The following is an 18,849-nucleotide window of genomic DNA, read 5'->3' on the forward strand; positions in this document are numbered from 1 at the left end:
TAGTGGGTACAGAGGCACAGAGAGGAGAGAACTTGGTGTGGTCAAGAAACATGCCCAGTGCCCATCCAGAGGCCACGAGGTCCAGCCTCGGACTACGTTCCACCAGGCATTCCTGGTGCCCATAAGACTAGCATACACCTCACTTCTTGTAACGAACTGGGCTCACAAGCACACAAGGTAAACGTTCGGTTCTACCTTGGTAGTGGCTTCCTACGCCCAGCAACCTCACCTGCCTTCTTGATTCGTGACCCTTGGTCTTCGTTCCTCAGTCACTGCCTTGATACCCAACCCTTGCCCTTCCTCCTCCTGGCATCTCTACCCCCTAGAACTTGCGATACTGAGCCGTGGTTCTGCCCCTTTATCCTCCCTCCAGTGGCCCTACTTCTCTAGCACAATGCCTCCCGTCTATCACCTCCCACAACATGCCAGCTATGACCGGTGTCCCAGGCCTGGCACCCTTTTACTTCCTCATCCCCTGTTCCTCCCAAGCCTCCATGGATGCTTCAGGGCATCATCTTTCATGAAACCCAAATGCCAGTGGTTTTCTTCCCTATCCTTTGTCTATATTCCGTGAGAGGGTCTCTGAGATCAGCTGTGGGGCAGACTTTTGAGATTCTCTCTGGGTCAAGCCATGGGTCAGTGGAGTCACTCCTCATGTGAGGATCGTGGCGCACAGGCTTTCTCTTGTTTATTTCAGGGTCATTGTTCAGGGTCCAGAAGTGGAGGGGCAGACTTGCCAAATACACTCTTCTGCTCCAACCAGAAGCTTCCAGGAACCCAAAGGCAATATACAAGGCAGATGGTCTCCATAGATGAGTTTCTTTTCACAGAAGAGAAGAGGGCAGAGGTGTTCTAGGTGAACAGGTGCCCCCAATCCCTGGAGAGGAGCCTCTCCCTGCTGGCTCAGGCTCTCTGGAGGGTAACACGTCTGTTGTCTGTTGGGCTTCACCAGACACGTAACTCCTCTGCAATCACTTGTCTCCTGAATGTGGCTGTTCAGGAGAAGTCAATAGCAACCATAATGGTTACTAGAAAATACCTAAAAATACCAAGTGCAGACTAAGGGCTTAGCAATATTCCCTGCATTATGACAGGGGTTTCCAGAGCCCACAGTCCAGTGCAGCAGTCACTGCTATGCACGTTTCCTAGACCTGAGGTGAAGCACCCCAGAGTTGCCACTCAGCCAGGACATGATAGGACCAGAATAGACCCAGATATCCTGCCCCCACCTCAACTACCATGCATGAGGAGCTCACATGGAGGCAGGCTCAGGGTTAAATAGATATCTGCACTCCATCCCCTTATTCTCCAGGGTGAAATTGAGGCTTGGGAGGAGAAATAGCCTGCCAAAGGTGACAGCAGCAGGTGGCAGAGAAAAATGCTGGGATCCAATTCTCTCTGGCTTCAAAGCTGTGCTTTTAAACACTATGTGCTACCCTGACCCGGCCCAGCCACCCCACCTCTGCTGGAAACCCATGATCTGTTCTAGGCACCATTTAGTACCTGTCTAAAGAGAATCCGGTGAAGAGCTTGGAGAACATTGTGAAAGAGGGAAGGAGATAGTCAAAGAAGCAAATACAAGACTGTCATGATTGGGAAAGATAGGGCTGGAGCCACAGAACATGACAGGTTAACCTAGTTGAAGGGGATACAGAACTGTGATGCTGAAGTGACACCCTGAGAGTGTTACGTGAAGTGGGGTAGGAGGGGTATGCAGTGGTATATGCAGAAGTCCATAGGCGAGAGGAGCCCCGGCGTGCTGGAGCAAACAGGAATGTCAGCGTGGCTCCAGCGTGGACTGTGTCAGGAAGCAAGCATGAGGCTGGAGGGACGGGCAGGGGCCAGGCCCCAGGAGCTTCAGAGGCTGTACTGGGAAGGGTGCCGTGCCAGCAGGACATGATTCAGGGTGCACCTTCAAAACAAATACTGTATATTAATGCATATATATGGAATCCAGAAAAATGGTATTGATGAACCTGTTTGCAGGGTAGGAATAGAGACACAGAGGTAGAGAACAGACTTGTGGCCAGTGGGGGAAGGAGAGGGTGGGACGAATTGAGAGCGTAGCTTTGAAACATATACACTACCATATGTAAAATAGGTAGTTTGTGGGAAGTTGCGTGTAACAGGGAGTTCAACCCAGTTCTCTAAGACAACCTAGAGGGGTAAGGTGGGGTGGGAGTTGGGAGGAAGGATCCAGAGGGAGGGGACATATGTATACTCACGGCTGATCCACACTGTTGCAGGACAAAAACCAATACAACACTGTGAAACAATTATCCTCCAATTTGAAATAAAATAAAATCATTCTGGCTGCTGGGTGGAACGAGACTGGAGGAGGAAGGCAGGAGGGAGGGCAGTTGTTCGAAGGCTGTTGCAGTGTCCAGATGGGACACGGCAGTGGTCTGGATGAGGGCGTGGCTGCAGGACGGGGAAAGGGGTGTGGCTTCAAGAGCTCAGCAGAGTCCACACTGCTCCTTTCACTGAGCAGCCAAAGGCACGATGGGCGGTGCTGCAGCCACCCTTCTGATTAGAATCATGGCACATGTGCCCACTCTAAGGTGAAATGGTGACCAACTCTTTGAGAAACTGGTCTTGGAATAAAAGAGCTTTGTTACAAATCATGTTCTGTGTTGTGTTGCTGAAATATGTCAATTAGTAGCCTCCATTCTGGTTGCACAAAGAATAATTACCCTGACTCTGTGTTGTCAGTACATATTCACGGTATTTACAAAGCTTTTCTTGAAAATCTGAGCAACCCGTGAATTGGAAATCAACACAGTCCCAGAATGTAGAGGTCATGGACACAAAGAGGCACAGCTTGGGTCCTTCCACTGCTCCCTCTTCTGATCCTCAGAACCACCCCTGGGTGTGGGAACTTCCTTCAAATCTTGGTCACCCTAGGGGAAGCACTAGCTCTTCCTTGAGCTTTAGTCAAGTTCAGATACATTCTTCTGTTTTCCGTAACAGCTGTGTGGTCTTGGGCAAGGGACCGCCTTGATCTGTTTCCTCATTTGGCGTTGGAGACAATAACCACTGGGCTTCCAGCAGCGCTACCACTAGGTGGCGCTAGTGGTAAAGAACCCGCCTTCCAATGCAGGAGACGTGAGACACAGGTTTGATCCCTGGGTGGGGAAGATCCCCTAGACAACCCACTCCAGTGCTCTTGCCTGGAGAATCCCATGGACAGAGGAGCCAGGCAGGCAGAGTCAGACACGACTGAATCGACCTAGCACGCTGCTGCTGCTGCTAAGTCGCTTCAGTCGTGTCCGACTCTGTGCGACCCCATAGACGGCAGCCCACCAGGCTCCCCCGTCCCTGGGTTTCTCCAGGCAAGAGCACTGGAGTGGGGTGCCATTGCCTTCTCCGGGGACCTAGCACACACACATGCACAGTCACCACTACCTCACAGTATCTTATTCTGAAGATCCCGCTGTACGTCATTTGTACAATAGCAGCTGAGGCTGATCAAGTGCTAGTTACGTGCTAGGCATCTTTCTAAGCACTTTCCACATTAGCACTTTAATCTTCCCAGCAGCCTCATGAGATGGGAATAGTAGGCTCCCCACTGGAGATGAGGAAACTGAGACACACTGAGATCAGGTGAATAACTCACAGTAAGTCCATGGAATTCTCCAGGGGATCTTCCCAACCCAGGGATCGAGTCCAGATCATTGCAGGCAGATTCTTTACCAGCTGAGCCACAAGGGAAGCCCATTGGCTCTAAATGGTATCCTAAACGCAAGAGAAGCTCAGAAAGTGGTCAGTCAGTCCCTTGCTTTCCAACTCTAGCAACTTACAGGGACCACTGGTATGAAAAAGCCTGGTGGAAGAGAAGGCAGTCTTCCTAACCAACACAGGGGGAAATTAAGCTAAGTCTGAAACTGACCTAGCCTTAGAGGAAGACCTATGGGTGTTGATGGGTGCATGTTACAGGCGCGAATATCATCTGCCAAATTGCTCAACTGACAATACCTGACAAACGGCCACTGCTGTCCACCAGGAGATCTTGACTGCTTTTCTCCGAAGTCTTACTCATCAGTTATGATCAGGTCTTTCAGGTCCATCCCACTTCATTTATTGATTGATTGTCTGGTTATATACACCGATCATTTAAATATTTATTCAAAAAGTACTTACCAAACACCTATATGTACCAGGCTGTGTGTTCAGTGCTAGAGAAGAGAAATGAATGAGTTACTCTGCCCTCTAGGAACAGAGTAGCAGGTAAGTTGTGGTGTCAAGAGCTTTGAGGGCCAGAGGAGGGAGCCATCGGCTGTGCCCCAAGAACTGAGCAAAGACCCCGCGACAGTGTGGCCAAGATCTTGAGAGATGATCATTTTTTTCAGCTGGAGAAGAGTAGGGCATGCATCCCAAAACTGCAAATAGGGTGAGTAAAGGCCTAAAGGCACAAAAGGACATGCATGTTCCAGAACGCTAGACATCCAGAGTGGCTGGGATGATTGTGGCAAGGGCTCCAAGACACTGTCCCTCAACACTCAGGTTGCAAGGTCAGTTTTCTTTATTTTTCAAAACTGAATTGCCTCCAGTTGAAGCTCCTACTCTCCAAAATCAGGGAGAAGCTTCATATCATTCCTTTCTTTGAACCTCCCCCTTCCTTGGGTTCCATCAGAACTCAGGGCCCAGGAAGGATGGAGCGGGAGCAGGGCGCTGGCTCTCCCTGTGGAGACTGCTCATCCTTGTCCAGGCCCACATGGCCCGTGGTAATGTGACGTCTCTCCTGGAGGTTCCGCTGGTCCCTCCATGGCAAGCACTGCTGCAGAGACCATTACCAAGGATTTTGTTAACCTGGGGCAAGGAGAACTCAGATCACTGGTCACAAAATGTCCAGTGTCTTCCTTGGGGGAAGGAAGGTGGAAAGACTGGAGAGGAAGGGTGCGTTAACTCTTTGCTGGTAACCACAGCAAACGGAAAGAAGACACAAATGAATGACTCAATAGCCTTCCTGTTCTAGGAGTGGAATTAAGGTACGGCTCGCTCCCTTTGCAGGCAGGAGAGTAAGGTGAGGAGAGCTGGGTGTGTCCAAGCTCCTGTTCATTGTCACCCGTGGCCTGGGTTCAAGGCTCAGAGTCAAGTCTGGGCACTGATGAGTGGCTCCGTGTCTTCCGCAGGTATGGCAGTGTGGCGGGAGTGTGGAGGTCCTGCCCTGCTCGCGGATTGCCCACATCGAGCGAGCCCACAAGCCCTACACCGAGGACCTCACCGCCCACGTCCGCAGGAACGCCCTCAGGGTGGCTGAAGTCTGGATGGACGAATTTAAAAGCCATGTGTACATGGCATGGAACATACCCCAAGAGGTAGGAAGCCACTGCAGGGATGGCTTTCTTGAGGGTTGATGGGGAGCAAACAAACAAAACAAATGTAACTAAACGCTTCTTCCCAGAAGACAGCCAGAGTCTTATTTGTCATGCTGCCCGAACTCTCAACCCTAAGATACTGCCTAATGCAGAAAGAGGTCTGACTGTAGGGTGCCATGGGGTGCCTTACCCACCCCATCTCTGGTCACCTCCTCCTTGAAAGTGGGCTCCTTCTATCTGAGAAAGTTGAACCAGGTGGCTCCAAGGTTCCAACATGCTCCCAGGTCCTCAGCTTCTCTGACAATAGATATTTCATGGTCCCAGATTACAAATATCCCAGAAATTACCAAAATTCGCCAAATGCACCTTAGTATCCCGGTAGACTGAATGCAAGCTTCTCCGTCAAACCTTTGACCAAACCAATAAGCAATGTCCTTATACCTTTGAGATTTCTTGAACCACATGGGTGGGGCACTCCCACAGGGACCCTCAGGAAGAGAAGGGACCTCTGAAGGCTGCTTGTTACCTTCAGAGAACCTCATCATTGTCTGCTACTTTCCGCTACCCCTCTTATTGTTTAAACACTAAGCTGTGTCCAACTCTATATGACTCCTTGGACTGTAGACCACCAGGCTTCTCTGTCCATGGGATTTCCCAGGCAAGAATACCAGAGTAAGTTACCATTTCTTTCTTCAGGGTATCTTCCTGACCCAGGGATCAAACCCACGTCTCCTCATTGGCAGGCAGATGCTTTACCACTGAGCCACCTGGGAAGCCCCCTAGCCCTGTAGTCACCCATATTTAAGAAGTGCAAGAGACTGTTTACAGTAGCTAGAATATGTGGGACTTCCCAGGTGGTGCTAGTGGTAAAGAACCCACCTGCCAATGCAGGAGATACAAAAGACATGGGTCCCTGGTCAGGAAGATCCCCTGGAGGAGGAAATGGCAACCCACTCCAGTATTCTTGCCTGGAAAATCCCATGGACAGAGAAGTCTGGAGGGCTACACTCCATGAGGTCGCAAAGAGTCAGTCACTACTAAAGTGACTTAGCACAGAACAGGAAGCAACCTAGATGTCCATCGACAGATGAGTGGATAAATAAATTGTGGGACATATAAACAATGGAATATTACTCAGCCATAAAAAGGAATGTATTTGAGTCAGTTCTAATGAGGTGGATGAACCTAGAGCCTATTATACAGAGTGAAGTAAGTCAGAGAAAGAGAAATACTGTATACTAACACATATATATGGAATCTAGAAAGATGGTACTGAAGAGTTTATTTGCAGGGCCGCAATGGAGAAAGAAATATAGAGAACAGACTTATGGACATGGGGGGAGGAGAGGAGAGGGTGAAATGTATAGAAAGAGTAACATGGAAACTTACATTCAGTTCAGTTCATTCGCTGAGTTGTGTCTGACTTTTTGCGACCCATGAATCGCAGCACGCCAGGCCTCCCTGTCTATCACCAACTCCTGGAGTTCATTCAGACTCATGTCCATCGAGTCAGTGATGCCATCCAGCCATCTCATCCTCTGTCGTCCCCTTCTCCTCCTGCCCCCAATTCCTCCCAGCATCAGCGTCTTTTCCAATGAGTCAACTCTTCACATGAGATGGCCAAAGTATTGGAGTTTCAGCTTCAGCATCAGTCCTTCCAATGAACACCCAGGACTGATCTCCTTCAGAATGGACTGTTTGGATCTCCTTGAGGTCCAAGGGACTCTCAAGAGTCTTCTCCAACACCACAGTGCAAAAGCATCAATTCTTCAGCACTCAGCTTTCTTCACAGTCCAACTCTCACATCCGTACATGACCACTGGAAAAACCATAGCCTTGACTAGACAGACCTTTGTTGGCAAAGTAATGTCTCTGCTTTTTAATATGCTATCTAGGTTGGTCATAACTTTCCTTCCAAGGAGTAAGCATCTTTTAATTTCATGGCTGCAAAACTTACATTACCATATGTAAAATAGAGAGCCAGTGGGAATTTGCTGTATGTGTCAGGGAACTCAAACAGGGGCTCTGTATCAACCTAAAGGGGTATGATGGGGAGGGAGATGGGAGGGAGGTTCAAGAGGGAGGGGACATATGTATACCTATGGCTGATTCATGTTCAGGTTTGACAGAAAACAACAAAATTCTGTAAACCAATTATCCTTCAATTAAAAAAAATTTTTTTAAGTGCAAGAGAGAAAGCAGTGTATCTCTGGTAGCTTTGTTCAGCCTTGCTGTGTGTCATATGGAAATGACCTTGGACAGCTGGGTTAGGCGAACCTAACAGATGCCAGCCATGGGATCCCCACCTGCTTGCCAGCCAGTCTACCTGAAGGTCATTGCTTAGGTTGCATTTTATGTGACATGGAGCTGTTGACTGCATGACCTCCTGCTTTGCTCCAAGGCCATGGCTTCTCCTCGAGAGTCCTTTGGAAAGCCTCTGCTCTCTCTTCCTGACAGCAAAATGGTTAATCTTTGCTTAAAGTTTCCATGTGAAGGCCTTGTTTCCTGATGTCTCCACCAAGCTACTATTTTACTCAGGCTGAGGGATTGAGAAAGTAGGCTGGGCAGGATCTTTCAAGCAGCCCCCTAAGGACCACCACCATGGCGGGGAGGGTGTCTTGGGTTGGCTGCACCTTTGTACAATCAACGGGACCTCAGCAATAGGGAGAGTGAGGAACCCCAGCAGTACCAGCGGGAGCCCAACCTTGATGAACCAGCCCCGAACACAGCTCTGACAGTGGGAGTGTTTCTAGGGAAACGGTGGCGTGTTCTGGACCCATCTGTGGCTGTGGGCGTTGGATCACAGCACTCTGGGCAGGATGCTGAGCCCCGCTGTGGGAGTCCTCTGATAGCAAAATGTTGAGCACCCTTGGAAATTCCCCAGGAATTCCCCAGAAATTTCCACCAGCAAAGCAGTGTGACTCTCCAGGTTCTGTAAAGGACTGGGGTCCTGTCCATACCCTTGTCCCCTTCTCTCTGTACCGTAAAGCTGCAAACTTTGTAGCCCTCTCCACCACACCCCCCGCCATTGCAGCTGACAGATGTTGAAATAGACAGCAAATCGGAAGAGTGGTAGAGAATTGAGTGTACTTTGAGTAAAAGTAATTGGAAAATGATGAAACTCAGTGTCTGCTGGTGACTCCTAGAGGAGTTCAGACCAAGTCAAGTGGGTGGGAGCTGGGGGGTGGTAAGACAAGGACAGATGAGAGGTGGAAATGTCCAGGATAAAGCCTTTAGGAGGAGAAGGAAGAGGTCAGTGTGTTTCCTCTTGAGCCCCTGTTCGCTACTATGTCCAAACTACCCCTTCTGCCTTTATCAGGCTTGTGGAAAGAGCCACTCTGCCCCTCCCATTCACTTCTGAATTCACATATCAATACTGAAGCTGCTTTTGACAGAGTCATCATGGGCCTCCTACCTGCTTAATTTAATGAATATTTTAAAGTTTTCAACTTACAGGATCCCACCTTTTCCTTGAAACTCTTCACTCCCTTGGCTCCATGATTCCACACCCTAGACCATCTTCATCTCTCTGACTGCTCCTAACTCCTTGTAGGCAACTCTTACTTCCAGGGGATGTTTAAGTGCTCCCCAGGGATCCATCCTTGGCCACCTGCTCTTGTGATATACCTCTGCAGGGCAATCCCATTGGCTCTTGGGTTCTGCACTGCCTACATAGAGAGGACCTTAGCCTGACTCCTGCCTTCAGCTTCAGACTTTACCTGCGCATCTTCCCCTGGGTGTCCCCACAGGCACTTCAGTCGGAATCTGACCAAAACTGAGTATATCTGCTTCTGTTCTTATCCTCTAGCTAAATACATGATGCCCCCCATCTGCCTAGACTAGTGAGCTTATTCCTGAGCGTCATTCTTTAATCATCTTCCATTCCCAGTTCATCATCGAGCCCACCTTTCTATTCCTCTCACTTCTGAGTTCAGGCCTTGTCTCTTCCTCTGCAAGAGCCTCTGGCTGGTTTCCCTGACTCAAGTCTTATACCTTAAATCTATCCTTCCCACTACCCAAAGTCATCTTTTTAAACTCACAATGAGCATGTCACTGTCCTACTTGAAATCTTTAAACGATTCTCCATGTGCACAGGATCAGCCATAGAGAGCAGCGCTGGACGTGGGTCTACACTTTATCCTCCAACCACCTCCCCAGTCCCGCCGCCCGCCACCCTGAGTTTGGAGGCTCTGCAGATGGCATGGACTAGGGGCACTTCCCTGAGTGCTGCCCTTATCTCTCCATGGTGGCCCATTTTGTCCTCTCTGCTTGCAGTTCCTCTCAAAACTTCTTCCCCAGCCTCCACCCTTACCACTTCTCCTCCATCTTTTTAGACTCAGCTCTGCTGACATCTTCTCTAGAAGGCAGCCCCATCTGGGAAGAATGCCTTTTCCCCTGCGTGTCTCTGTCACTGCATCATTACCCTGCAAGAGAATGTTCCATTGTCTGAAAAATATCTCTCTCATTAGATCAATGGTTCTTAAATCTGGCTGAACTTTAAAATCATTTGGGCTCCACCCCAGAGATTATGATTTATTTGGTTTGGAAGGGAACTAGGGATTTTTTTTTTTTTTTGAAAGCTCTTTGGGGATTTTAATGTTCATCCGGGGCTGCGAATCACTGCTCTAGACCGTGGGCTCCCTGAGGACAGATTGTGATATTCCTATTTGTGTCACCAGGTCTAGCCCGAGATGAGGTGCATAGTCAGGGCTCCATAAAACCTCACTAACATTTATTAACAAATGAATCTGCTGGCCCTGTGTGTGATCCCATTCTCCTTTGATCAATGACTCCCCAAAACAGCTATACTAACCAATTGCATCAGAGTCACTTGGAAACCTTTTAAAAATGTTGATTCTGTGTCTCATCCTCAGAGATTTTGATGAGGAGGTGTGTAGTGGTGCCAGAACCTATGAAAAGCTCTCTAGGTGCTGGTTTGGGGAAGCCAGATTTGGGTAACACTCGTTTACCTGCTCATCTTTCCCAGCTCACCCATAGCATCACCAACTCCAGGAAGCCTTCTTTGACTGCTGTCCTCCCCTTCCGCATCATCCTGGCCGTCCCACACCATGGGATGGACTAAGGGCCCCTTTTCTGTTGCCCTTCAACACTCTCTGCTTCCTTCCATGCTTCACACTCTGTGCAGAGTCTGTTTACTTGTCTGGATCTTTCAAATTCTCCTTTCAGACAGAATGTGACTTCTTCCTGTTTGTGTTCATGATGCTTAGGACAGTGCCTGACACAGTCTAGACACTCAGTAAAGATGAAGTTGAAAAAGAAACGAAAGGGAGGAATTATGGGTTCTGCATCCCTCTGTGTTTTCCCCAGGACCTTCCCCAGCTGTCCTTGATGTAGCAGCATCGCAATACCTTCTGCTCAGTCCCAGGCACATCTGCTCCCAATTTCCTTAAGTGTCTGTCTACAAATGCAGAGCTGGAACCCTTCAACCCTGCCTAGTTGGCTGCTTGGAGAATTAAATAGGTTAACATGTGGAAAGACTTTGATCAGTGCTTGGCCAATAGAAAGCATTGGAGAAGTGTCAGTGCTTGTCAGTGTCGTCACTGCACCTTCTGCCTTCTCACCCGAGCCTCAGAATGCCCTTGCTGCCCTCTATGCAGAGTTCTTCCCTGGCCGTGCACTGAAGAGAACCAGCTCTCTCACCCACTCCCTTACCACGTGCAGTCCCAAGCTTTCAGAAGATCAGAGGAGACTTCCGCTCATGCTTCCTTTACTTTAATTGAAAGTCAGTTTGCTTATCAGCAAACAGAAAGTCAGTCTGCAGCAAAGCATCACTATTTCCTTACACAGGATTCGGAAACTCTAGACTCGCCCCTGCTTCCTCTTGCCTGAAGACAGGCTGAGTACCAAGGATGACTCACCATGGCTGTTAGGCGACGACCATTCTTGAGGTTTGGCTACAAGGAATTTTGTGTGTGGCTGCACACAGAGGCAGGAATACTGGACAGCTTTTTTTGTAGTTGAGTATATTAGTGTCCCAGGACTGCCAAAACAAATTACCACAAACTGGGTGGCTTAAAACAACAGAAATGTGTTTTCTGGTAGTTTTGGAGGTCAGAAGCCCACAGTCAAGGGACTGCCAGGGCCATGCTGCCTCCAAAGGCCCTGAGGGAGGGTCCGTCCTGGCCTTTTCCAGCTTGCAGGGGACTCTTGGGGTTCCTTGGCTTGCAGATGTGTCTTTTCATTCTATGCTTCTATCTCCGTGTTTCCTCTCCTTTCTCTCATACAGATTTAGGATCATCCTAAATCCAGAATCATCTTAACATCTCTAATTAAGTATATCCACAAAGACCCTTTTCCCAAATAAGGTCACATTCAGAGGTTCTGGGTGGACACTGTTCAACCCTCTAATTATTTGGCAAAAAGGGAAGATACATGTATTGTTTTCTAATAATAAGGGTCAAGGTGACCTTCTCTGAGGAAGTTTGCTCATTTCCCAATTTCTGCCTCCTGCTCCGAAATAGAGTTTGATGCAATTTACAGTGACCAACACAGTACAGATGTGCTGAACCATTAAAATACGAAGGCAAAAGTCAATTAATAAACAGGAAGGGGAAAGGGACTTAATATCCAGACACAGAAGAGGAGCAAAACTCTGTTTCTTGAGTCTCCTAGAAGTTAGAGTACAGTGTACTCCTGATGTATTGTCTCTCTCCCACTTTTGATTAGGTTATAAGTAGAGAGACAAATGGCTTCCCTGGTAGCTCAGATGGTAAAGCGTCTGCCTGCAAGGCAGGAGACCCGGGTTCGATGCCTGGGTTGGGAAGATCCCTGGAGAAGGAAATGGCAACCCACTCCAGTACTCTTGCCTGGAAAATTCCATGGACAGAGGAGCCTGGTAGGCTACAGTCGATGGGGGTCTCAAAGAGTCGGACATCACTGAGCTACTTCACTTCACTTCAGAGAGACAAGCTCTCCCTTGATCCTGAATGTAGAAAGGAAGTTTTCCCTTGGGAACCTAGATTTTTTAGGAAAACACAGAGGTCTTCCTGAGACAGATTCTTCTAGTGGCTTTCTGTAAAAGCTGAGACAATGTTCATTTGTCATCACATATAGCATTAAGTGGGATGGCCTGGGTCCAGGCACATAGCTTTGTGATGTAAGGGTAAAGTGCAGAGAAATTTAAAGAGTTAGTACTTAAGAGATGTCTTTAAGTTAATACTTAACAGAGGATTGAGCAGGATACATTTCTCATCAGTTGCTGTGTTCATTGTTTCATACATATTTTTTCATCTCAGTCTCATCAGTAGAGTTCAGGTGCAGTACTAGACTAGGGGCACAGAGATCAGCAGGACACGTTTCCTGATCGTCAAGGAACAGGGGTCCAGCAGAGAAAGAACAAGTGGAAATTGCTGGGAAGGCTCTGGGCAGGAGCCGGGAAGCAGACCAATCATAGAAGAGGTTATCAGGAAATGCTCAAAGGGCATAACCTCACTGAAATTGCACCCTGGGATTCCAGAACTTAAACCTTCAGGCTGTAGCAAGTTCAAATTTTTACATGACCTGAACTTCGGTAGACAAAAATAACTGTATTTCTTCTATATTTATTTTTGTTTTGACTCAAGCCCCCATTGTCTGATATCAAGAATGTGATCTGATCATGTCCAGATACATGCAGCAACTATCTTTGTGGTTTTCCCCAGATATCTCAGAGTTAAACTGTCAATTTCATTGTTTTCCCAACCCCACTAACTTGACCCCAGAATTGATGGTAGAACTGGATGGGGTCACACTGGCAGCCCATGGACCACAGTGTCAGAGGGAGAGACCTGTGCTGCCCCGTCCTCCTGTCTCCGCTCTGGGCTGCTATCTCATGGGATGACACTTGCCCCGCCTGGTCGCTGGCTCCATGGTGTCGTCCTCTGAGATGTCACCTGTCTCTGTCTGATCCCCAGCTGGTGGGACCCCTCTCCATCTTCTGCTGTGGCATCAGCTCTTTCTCAGCTGATTTTGTGCCCTGTTCAGCAGCTGGGGTGCAGGTCCCAGGGCTTCCTGGGACCACAAGAAATGTGGGGGTTCTCTCTCGCTCACACTCAAGGACACACCCATGTCTCTGTGACTGCTCCTTGCCTGCTGCACCGCAGTGGCTCAGAGTCACGTCTTTGGTACGCCTGGGAAATGAGGGACGCAGTACTGTCTATGCCAAGCACCCCAACCAGGCTTGGAGAGAGGAGCTCTGCTTCTTCCACAACTAAGCAGGCAGAAGGTCAGGCTCCTGAAAATGCCCCTGTAAATTTTAAAGCAGACCCAGGCTGATTGGGTTCAACTCCATCACTTACTAGCTGTGGGATTTAGGCAAGTCACCCAGGAGGTCACTGAACCTCCCACATCTGTAAAATGAGGGTTATATTGTGCTCCCTCATGAGTTTAAATAGGACCATATATGTAAATTTAATATAAAGTGAAAATGAAAGTTGCTCAGTCGTGTCTGACTCTTGCAACCCCATGAACTATACAGTCCATGGAATTCTCCTGACCAGAATACTGGAGTGTGTAGCCATTCCCTTCTCCAGGGGATCTTCCCAACCCAGAGATCAAACTGAGGTTTCCTGCATTGCAGGCAGATTCTTTACCAGCTGAGCTGCCATGGAATCCTAAAAATTAAATATAAGTAAAATATAAAAATATATGTGTCTGTCTCATATGGAACAAAGCCTGGCACATTGTGTTATGTAAGCCTTAGCTGCCCTGATCACTAGGAATAGTATTAGAATTAGCAGTATTCCATCTTCAACTCTCTTCCTTTCCTCTCCCTCTCCCCACACAGTTCAGAATCTCTCATCTTATCTCTTGAGATAGAGGTAACTGTGTTGTTGGTTCAGTCGCTCGGTCATGTCCAACTCTTTGCAACCCCATGGGCTGCAGCACGCCAGGCTTCCCTCTCCTTCACTATCTCCTGGAGTTTGCTCAAACTCATGTCCATTGAGTCAGTGATGCTATCCAACCATCTCTTCCTCTATTGCCCCCTTCTCTCCTGCCCTCAATCTTTCCCAGCCTCGGGATCTTTTCCAATGAGTCAGCTCTTCACATAAGGTGGCCAAAGTATTGGAGCTTCAGCATCAGTCCTTCCACTGAATATTCAGTACTGATTTCCTTTAGGATTGACTGGCAATGGCACCCCACTCCAGTACTCTTGCCTGGAAAATCCCATGGACGGAGGAGCCTAGTAGGCTCCAGTCCATGGGGTCGCTAAGAGTCGGACACGACTGAGCAACTTCACTTTCACTTTTCACTTTCCTGCACTGGAGAAGGAAATGGCAAGCCACTCTAGTGTTCTTGCCTGGAGAATCCCAGGGACAGGGGAGCCTGGTGGGCTGCCATCTATGGGGCCGCAGAGTCAGACACGACTAAAGTGACTTAGTAGCAGCAGTAGCAGGCCTGATCTTGCTGTCCAAGGGACTCTCAAGAGTCTCTTCCAGTATCACAATTTGAAAGCTTCAATTCTTTGGCACTCAGCCTTCTTTATGGTCCAGCTCTTACATCCATACATGACTACTGGAAAAACCATAGCTTTAACTATATAGACATTTGTCAGCAAAGTGATAGCCTCACTCAGACTATATTCTTCCATTTCTTTTACTTACACAAAGACTGCAGCTTTTTTTCTTTAGTATTTTTTAAGGATTTAGTCCCTTTATTTTCAATGGCCTTTGACAACAGTTCCCATCAGTGCTGATCTCCTGTTTTGCAAACCAAACAGGGATGGTTATGGGGCCAAGGCACACATGGGGAAACGCCTGAGTTAAGTTCCCAGGTAATGCCTTTACTAGGCAGTCTCCAGAATTGTGGTTAGGGAGGTTCAGGGGAAAGCTGTACCACGGTGGTGGCTGCATCTCTGTGTTTGCATCTCGCATAGGACTCAGGAATTGACATTGGGGACATCACTGCAAGGAAGGCTCTGAGAAAACAGCTGCAGTGCAAGACCTTCCGGTGGTACCTGGTCAGCGTGTACCCAGAAATGAGGATGTACTCGGACATCATTGCCTACGGGGTGGTAAGGAGCCCACCCTTGGGGTTTCATCCAGACACATCCGCCCAAGTGGGACCTGTGGTAGACCTGGGGACAAGAGGCTGGTTTCTGGAGCTTCATGTGAAGCAGCCTATACCTTCATAGCCCACACCTCTCCATTCCCTTGAGAGGGGTGCTTAGTCTCTCCTTACAATCCTAAGCAATTCAGCTCTGGCCCCAAACATGAATATGCCACTTAATAAAGCAAAAACATGCAGTTAGGTTAAGATTGCAAGACAACCCCAACTGTTTCCCAAGCATGGGTGCCTGAGATTCTACCGACCAGCCTGCATGCCTCCCTTACCCACGTACTGTCTTCCACTCACACAGAGCCTCCTAGAAAGCAGACTTGGGAAACATATCCTTCCAGAGTTCATTGGATTTTGAGTAATGTTTTAGTCCTACTTATTGATTGGCGGTTCCCCCAGCAGAGGCAGCAAGACAGAGAGGCAGAGCAGAGGGTTTGGATCCACATGGACCTGGTTCCAATCTTGACCCAGCCACTTCCTGACCAAGTGTCTTAATGTCTGTGGTTCTTAGTTTCTTCATATGTTAAGTGGGGTAAAATAATGCTCTCCTCATGGGTAGAAGAAAGTCTCCGATATAGAAATGTATTTTGTGTCTGAGGTTAAAATACTTTGAAGATGATAAACTCTCCCCATGCTTCCAATATCCTCAGGACATTACAACTCTTAAGGTGTTTTAAATACCTGATTGATTTTTGGATATCTGTCCTGGTTTTTCCTGAGCGAACACATGAAGATTCTCTATGACAGTTAAGTCCTCAGAATTACCCTCATAACTATCCCCTGGGGTTACTAGGCTCACTCCGTGCCCCTGGTGTGTTACAGATGGGGAAAGAAAGAAGCGCAGTGACTGCCCATGTTCACACAGGTCGTCAACCCGAGTGAAACTGAGTCTAGAACATCAGCTTCTGGTATCACTCCCATTCCTCCCTTTGGAGTGTCCCCTCAGACCTTTTAGATATTCCAGGATGAAAACTCGATGGAAAAATTCTTCCTCTGATGGCCTGTGGCCAGAACTGAGTTCAAGGCCTGCCTCAGCAGGAACTTAATTGGCACAGCCTCAGCCTGGAGAGGAAGGATTCTGCTGAAGGGCCGGCTTCAGTGTTCCCTTGGGCCTGCCAATGCTCACATCCTAGGATTCTAAAGGAGACAGAGCCAGAGTACCAGGAACTGCCCCTTTCTACCCCCCTGCAGGGCCTCTGTTGTCCCCAGAGGCCTGACTATCAGAGGGGGTCGTGCCTTCCCATGAGAGTCCCTGTGCCATGGCTGACATGTCCTGAGAGAACTGCCCAGTAGCCTCTTGCCTCTCCCCTTCTCAGGTGGTATAATTCAGATGTCAGGAAACTCCTCAGCTGGCACTGCTCAGCGGTTACCTGAGGCCCCAGATCCTGCCTCCACTGTGGAAGCACACTGGACTGTGAGGTGCCCATCCGCCCCATCCAGCTCCCCAGAACCGTCCTGAGGACACAGCTGTTATGCTGTGCTGGTTACTCTTGGACCAAAATAGGACAGACATGCTACTGTGGCTCCGGAGAAGCTGTTGGCCCAGGCCTCTGAGAGCCAAGGCAAGCTTCTGGATTCATGGTCTCACCAAGCTATCAGCTGTAGCTAAAAGTATTCTCCAAACTCAGCCAGAGAGGCATAACAGTGGAGGTGCTTGCAAGCAGCCATTGCAATCGTGGGTCTGGGCCCAAGGCATTCTGGTCGTGTAAGCAAAAGAGTTGCATCTTAGGAGCACAGATAGCCCGTTCACCGTGTAGACCCCTCACCCAGATCACACCCAGAAACCTTTGGTTGGTCAAATCGTAAGTGGCATATCCACGTTGCGATCTAGATCTGGCTGAGTCCACAGCTGGGGCTGTTTTCACTCTTGTCATGCTGCAAACCCATCCTCCCGCCACTCCAGAGGGCGGAGCTGTGTCAGCCATTCCTGGGACTGGCGGACGTCTGTGACCCTGCACATGTGCATTCGCCGGCTACTGTTCAGGGCTCAGCTGGAGCCCCTCTCTCCTGCCTCCTCCACGGGCTGCGCTCTTACATGAGCAGAGACACTTGCTTGTCCAGGAGCATAATGAACTCAAGAAGGGCAGTAAGCTGACAACGGTTGAGGCAGGATGCAGTGCTAGAGCAAGATGATTTGTGGAGCTGAATCTTTTTTCCTGGTGATTACTTTTACTCTGAAGTAGAGAGACCAGACGTCTTCTCGGTGAAGGTTTTTTTTCCCCTTCCAACTCATGCCTAAACTTCATTGCTCAGGTCAAATAAGCCCCCGGAATTCTCAGGCCATTGTCAAGTCTGAATAACCCAGACCATTAATCTAGTAAAAGGTCTCATTAATGCCTCCGGCAGGCAGAAGGATCATGGGCCTTGCAGTGTGGGCATGGGCCTCCTCCCGGATTACTGAGCTTTAGGCCTGGGAGACAGCATGGCTTTGAATAATCCCAGCTCTGGTGCTGATAGGAGAGATGGAGTAGCATCCAGAAACAGACATGCCTGCTTCTGAAAGTTAGCTTTGCTACTTAATCACTGTGTAACCCTGGAAGTTTGTAAAACCTTAAAGGTTAGAGCCATATCACTTCATGGGACATTTTTCACAGTCTCAGGATTGTCACCGTTTGATGATGGAAAGAGCTTGGGCTTTGGAGACAGACTCCAGCTGTGCCATTTTTCCAACTATGAGGCCATTCATTCATTACTCATTTTCTTCATTCATTCATCCCACATGGACTTACTGTCTAATATGTGCCAGGGCTGTCCTGTGTCACAGGCAGTGAGAAAGCCTTCGGCCTAGTCTGGTGACTGATAGAGGAGCCAGGCAAGTAGAGAAGTGACGAGAATACAGCGTGTAAGTGCTGCGCTCAGAGAAATGGAGGTATGGTGGCCTCATACCCAGATGCAAGTCAGGAAAGGCTTCCAGAGTGACAGAGAGGCTGAGAACCACGGGAGGAGGAGGGCTTAGCCAGGGAAAAGAGAAGGCCAAAGCAGAGGGCCCATGCAGTGGGAACACCGTTACAGACCGAGAGGTGAGGCAGAGCTTCTTGCTACAACATAACTTCCTGCACCCTTAAGAGAGTTAACATTACCAATCTGGCTGAGTAGTTTTGAGGATTAGGTGGGATAATGCATGGAAAGCCCTTCACCTGGAAACTGGCACATAGACGCAGTCATAAACGCTAACTTCCCTGACTGGCTTTCAGGATAGTTATAGCAGTGATAATAGCACCTAACAATTACCGCACTTTTGCTATTTGTCAGGCCCTGTACTAAGCACTTGCAGAGATTATTTCAGTTAATCCACAAATGTATGAGGTTGGCACTATAATTATCCGTATTTGAGAGAGAAAAGGAAACAGACAAGGAGTTATGTTGCCTAAGACCAAACAGCTGGAGCCAGGATTTCATCTCAGCCTGTCTCTCCCAACTTCCTCACCAGACAATCTGCTTAATGGGGGATGGATGACACAGAATCAAAGAGGAC

The 18,849-nt window shown here is 48.5% G+C and overlaps 1 protein-coding gene across 3 annotated transcripts in view; it reads left to right on the forward strand.

Annotated features, from left to right (window-relative positions):
• GALNT18 (polypeptide N-acetylgalactosaminyltransferase 18) overlaps positions 1-18,849 on the forward strand; it is a 362,854-nt gene that overhangs the window by 291,069 nt on the left and 52,936 nt on the right. For all 3 annotated transcript variants that reach the window (XM_040258372.1, XM_040258375.1, XM_040258374.1), the window contains exons 7-8: positions 5,133-5,318; positions 15,193-15,330. In XM_040258372.1, coding sequence (XP_040114306.1) covers positions 5,133-5,318; positions 15,193-15,330 — 324 coding nt within the window. The remainder of the gene's footprint in view (positions 1-5,132; positions 5,319-15,192; positions 15,331-18,849) is intronic.

The sequence above is a fragment of the Oryx dammah genome, unplaced genomic scaffold, assembly GCF_014754425.2.
Source record: "Oryx dammah isolate SB20612 unplaced genomic scaffold, SCBI_Odam_1.1 HiC_scaffold_17, whole genome shotgun sequence".
Classification (NCBI taxonomy): domain Eukaryota; kingdom Metazoa; phylum Chordata; class Mammalia; order Artiodactyla; family Bovidae; genus Oryx; species Oryx dammah.